This window comes from Drosophila miranda, unplaced genomic scaffold, assembly GCF_003369915.1.
Source record: "Drosophila miranda strain MSH22 unplaced genomic scaffold, D.miranda_PacBio2.1 Contig_AX5_pilon, whole genome shotgun sequence".
Taxonomy (NCBI): Eukaryota; Metazoa; Arthropoda; class Insecta; order Diptera; family Drosophilidae; genus Drosophila; species Drosophila miranda.
In genome coordinates, this window is record NW_022881685.1 from 121,879 (window position 1) to 126,602 (window position 4,724).

General features: G+C 44.8%; 1 protein-coding gene across 1 annotated transcript; it reads right to left on the bottom strand.

Moving 5' to 3' along the window:
• Positions 1–442: 442 nt before the first annotated feature.
• On the bottom strand, positions 443–903 carry LOC117195321 (inner centromere protein-like). Its single transcript, XM_033399911.1, has 2 exons — positions 751–903; positions 443–687 (listed from the first exon to the last, which is right to left on the bottom strand). Exons 1-2 carry the CDS (start codon positions 827–829, stop codon positions 494–496), a joined length of 273 nt encoding a protein of 90 aa, XP_033255802.1. The 5' UTR covers positions 830–903; the 3' UTR covers positions 443–493.
• Between the last annotated feature and the right edge of the window lie 3,821 nt (positions 904–4,724).

Below are 4,724 nucleotides of genomic sequence, written 5' to 3' on the forward strand. Positions count from 1 at the left end.
GAAATTGTTTTCTTGATTCTGGCTATAACAATTATACGATCTGGTTCAGATTTTGCACTCTAGAAGATATAGTCATCTTCTACGATTCTGCGTTTTTAGTTTTCTCGTATCTTTGAATTTGTGGATGCCACAGATTTTCGCCCTTCGTGGGGGCGGAAGTGGGCGGGGCAAAGTTTTGAAATATTCTTGTAGCAGTGACATATCACAGAAGTCTGGATCCAAAACATCGTTGCTCTCGCTCTTATAGTCTTTGAGCACTAGGCGCTGAAGGGGACGGACAGACGGACGGACAGACGGACAGACAGACATGGCTCAATCGACTCGGCTATTGATGCTGATCAAGAATATATATACTTTATGGGGTCGGAAACGATTCCTTTTGGACGTTACACACATCCACTTTTACCACAAATCTAATATACCCCAATACTCATTTTGAGTATCGGGTATAAAAACAGGGGATTATTTTATATACATACGTGTTTGTGTATAACTAGTATTTTGGGAGCTCCGAGTAGCGTGGGGGCGTGGACCAGAGCACGCTGGAGTTGCGCTGCAGCTGGCTGGGATCGATGTTGGGGAAAATCAGTTTCAGGTCCGGAGTGGTGGGGGCCACCGAGAAGAAGCTGTCGATGACATCGGTGGGACAGTGGCTCTGCATGGCAATCGCTTCGCCGCGTACATGGCCTGAAAATGGGTCACAAAATTTTAGATTAGATCAGACACTGGCTAAAGAAAACGCTAACTTACTGCGACTCCAGGTGGGTGCTGGCGGACGCTTGTGGGTGACCTTGCCCTCGTCATCGGTGGCTCGTGCAGCATGTCCCATGTGTATTTTGTCTTCGGCGGCGGTGGCAGAATCTTCTTCTTGGCCCCGGTCAACTGTACCAGCTTCTTAGTCAGTATGGCTCTCCTCTGGCAGACGCCGCTAATATTGAACGACACGACAAAGAGTGCGTGCGAGAGAGACAGAAAATCAGTCTTAGCGTGACGTCGGGCGCTGCTTAGCCACTGCAAATTGATTTGTTCCTTTTGGCTATAATAATGATCTGATCTGATCCAGATTCAGCAATCTGATAGATCTATGATCTATGATTATCTATGATTCTGCGTTTTTAGTTTTCTCGAATCTGCAATATTGTGGATGCAACAGATTTTCGTCCTTTGTGTGGGCGGAAGGGGGTGGGGCGAAATTTTGAGATATACGTTTTATAGTGACATCTTAAAGGAGTGTGTGTACCAAATTTGGTTACTCTAGCCTTAATAGTCTCTGAGATTTGTGGATGCCACAGATTTTCGTCCTTTGCGGGGGCGGAAGGGGGTGTGGCGAAATTTTGAAACGAAACGGTCAAGGTCCGATATCACAGGAGTGTGGATACCAAATTTGGTTGCTCTGGCTCTTATAGGTTCTGAGATCCTTGAACTCATATTTTGCAATTGACAAAACCGACCATGAAACCTGTGTGTTAGAGAGAGACAGAGCGAGAAAGAATGAAATTGTTTTCTTGATTCTGGCTATAATCATTATTCGATCTGGTTCAGATTTTGCACTGTAGAAGATATGGTCATCCTCACCGATTCTGCGTTTTTGGTTTTATCGTATCTTTAAAAATGTGGATGCCAAAGATTTTCGTCCTTTGTGGGGGCGGAAGTGGGCGGGGCGAAGTTTTGAAATACTTTTGTAGCAGTGACATATCGCAGAAGTCTGGATCCAAAACATCGTTGCTCTAGCTCTTATAGTCTTTGAGCACTAGGCGCTGAAGGGGACGGACGGACGGACGGACGGACGGACGGACGGACAGACAGACAGGGCTCAATCGACTCGGCTATTGATGCTGATCAAGAATATATATACTTTATGGGGTCGGAAACGATTCCTTCTGGACGTTACACACATCCACTTTTACCACAAATCTAATATACCCCAATACTCATTTTGTGTATCGGGTATAAAAATGTAATGGGAAGTTTTATTTGAAGTTTACAAGCGTACTTTAAGCATTTACTCAGAGTCGCCTCTTCACCTGAACCCACTTAATCTACCAATAAAACCCTCAATTGAAACAGCTCAACAGCCTGAGTTAAGCCGATGAAGAATAACCCTCAGTTCCGAACTCATAATTTTATCCGATTGATGAATCACTTTCCTTCAAGGCTAGATAATTTTAATTTTTTCCGACCTCATAAAGTATTTATATTCTTGATCAGCATCAATAGCCGAATGGATTTAGCCATGTATGTATGTCCGTCTGTGCGAACCGATGAGCGCCTAGATCCCAGAGACTTTAAAGGCTAGAGAAACTTAGTTTTGTATCCAGTATCTAGTTAAATGATACGAGAAAACTAAAAGCGCAGAATTATTGAGAATAACCGTATCTACCAGATCTACGAATCTGGGAAAACGGTTCCCTTACCGCGTCCACATGTCCCACTTCCTGCCATGAGCATTATATAGCTATTGTGTGGGATCCCGATCATGGTAGCGTCTCTCGCGTGAGCTCCTAACCGGCGTGGACTTTCTGCACTCGCATCGCATCATATCATCCTTCGAAATAAATATGAATCAAGCTTATGTTTAAATCTCTGTTGTTGCCATAGATCAGCAGTGGCCCCAAATCCATCCTAAGTTTCAGTATACTCCTTCGCCAAATTTTTGCGCGGGTCAATGCTGTCCCACAGCACAGGGCATTGGCAGCATTCCCTTTCCTAACAAACATGCAGCTCGTCGAGGATTAAAACGAACGGCTCATTCGCATAAAGTTGAAGTTAATAAAAGTTAATAACACACATCCCATGTGGGAGCCACCACCAGCAGCAGCAGATGAACACAAAGCATTCCATCAACGATATCCTGGGAGGACGCTCTGGAGGAAGCAGAAGCAGGAACCAACAGCAGACGCCCCAGCAATTGCAACTGCAAGACCAGCAGGCACTCACGGTAGCACCGACGTCGCCTCTCCAAAAACTGGGGCACGACTCGGAACGGCACACGGCAGGGCTTCCCCCCTGCTGAAAATATTGCTGTCTTCCCCCGGACCAAACGTGTGTGCAAACAATTTAGCAAGACTCGAATGCCGGTGAGAGAGCCACACAAAAGGCTGATCTGCGACGGAGTACGAACTTATTACAACACATTGGAATTCGATCTCCCGTTCACAGATTGCAGGAGGCATGAGGGAGGTACTTGATCTCTTTCCTGGAGAGCCCAAGGAGAGGTGGCCCACGAGTGGCCGTCTTGCGGCGCGGGATAAGAAAAAACGAGGGGGAACGTTGTGAGTTGCTGCGGACAACGCAACTCTACGGTTATACCCGATACTAAGTCAGTATGGCTCTCCTCCGGCAGACGCCGCTAATATTAAACGACACGACAAAGAGTGCGTGCGAGAGAGACAGAAAATCAGTCAAGAGCGTGACGTCGGGCGCTGCGTAGCCACTGAAAATTGATTTCTTGCTTTTGGCTACAAAAATGATCCGATCTGATCCAGATTCAGCATTCTGATAGATATGTTCATTATCTATGATTCTGCGTTTTTAGTTTTCTCGAATGTGCAATATTGTGGATGCAACAGATTTTCGTCCTTTGTGTGGGCGGAAGGGGGTGGGGCGAAATTTTGAGATACACGTTTTATAGTGAGATCTAACAGGAGTGCGGATACCAAATTTGGTTACTCTAGCCTTAATAGTCTCTGAGATTTTTGAATATCCCCAGATTTTCGTCCTTTGCGGGGGCGGAAGGGGGTGTGGCGAAGTTTTGAAACAAACTCGTCTCGGTCCGATATATTAGGAGTGTGGATACCAAATTTGGTTGCTCTAGCTTTTGTAGTCTCTGAGATCTAGGCGCTAATGTTTTACTCTAAGCAAAGCCGCCTATGCTACGTGTGTGTTAGAGAGAGACAGGGCGAGAAAAAATGAAATTGTTTTCTTGATGCTGGCTATAATAATAATACGATCCAATTCAGATTCCGCAGTCTTAAAGATATGGTCATTCTCTACAATTCAACGTTTTTGGTTTTCTCATATCTTTAAAATTGTGGATGCCACAGATTTTCGTCCTTTGTGGGGGCGGAAGTGGGCGGGGCGAAGTTTTGAAATATTTTTGTAGCAGTGACATATCACAGAAGTCTGGATCCAAAACATTGTTGCTCTAGCTCTTATAGTCATTGAGCACTAGGCGCTGAAGGGGACGGACAGACGGACAGACGGACGGACGGACAGACGGACAGACAGACATGGCTCAATCGACTCGGCTATTGATGCTGATCAAGAATATATATACTTTATGGGGTCGGAAACGATTTCTTCTGGACGTTACACACATCCACTTTTACCACAAATCTAATATACCCCAATACTCATTTTGAGTATCGGGTATAAAAATGCGGCGCATCGAATTTGAGGATAATAACATTGAAACACACTTTTGACGATTTTATTATTGGCCGTTTCCGTTTCCAACCCGATTCAGTTACCAAACCCGTTTCCATATTTTTCCGTACGACTTATTTGAAGCTGTGGAAAAGGGTACCCGACTAACATGTGGTCTATATCAAACACATATTAAAAGTTACTCATCAATACAAAATTTAGTACAAGTCCGGGTACGTTAAACTGACCAAACATGGCGAGTACCCTGCCAAGTATTTTAATGGACAGAAAACGGCTGCGACAAGCATGTCCGGATGTGTCTTGTTGATATTGCCCAATAATTGCGGTTTTTTTTGTAT

What these genes read in the sequence shown, in the direction of transcription:
- LOC117195321 (XM_033399911.1), bottom strand. Translation starts at nt 829, where the DNA reads ATGGGACATGCTGCACGAGCCACCGATGACGAGGGCAAGGTCACCCAC. An exon ending in AGCACCCACCTGGAGTCGCA is followed by an intron (nt 688 to 750) that starts GTAAGTTAGCGT and finishes ACCCATTTTCAG; the next exon opens with GCCATGTACGCGGCGAAGCG.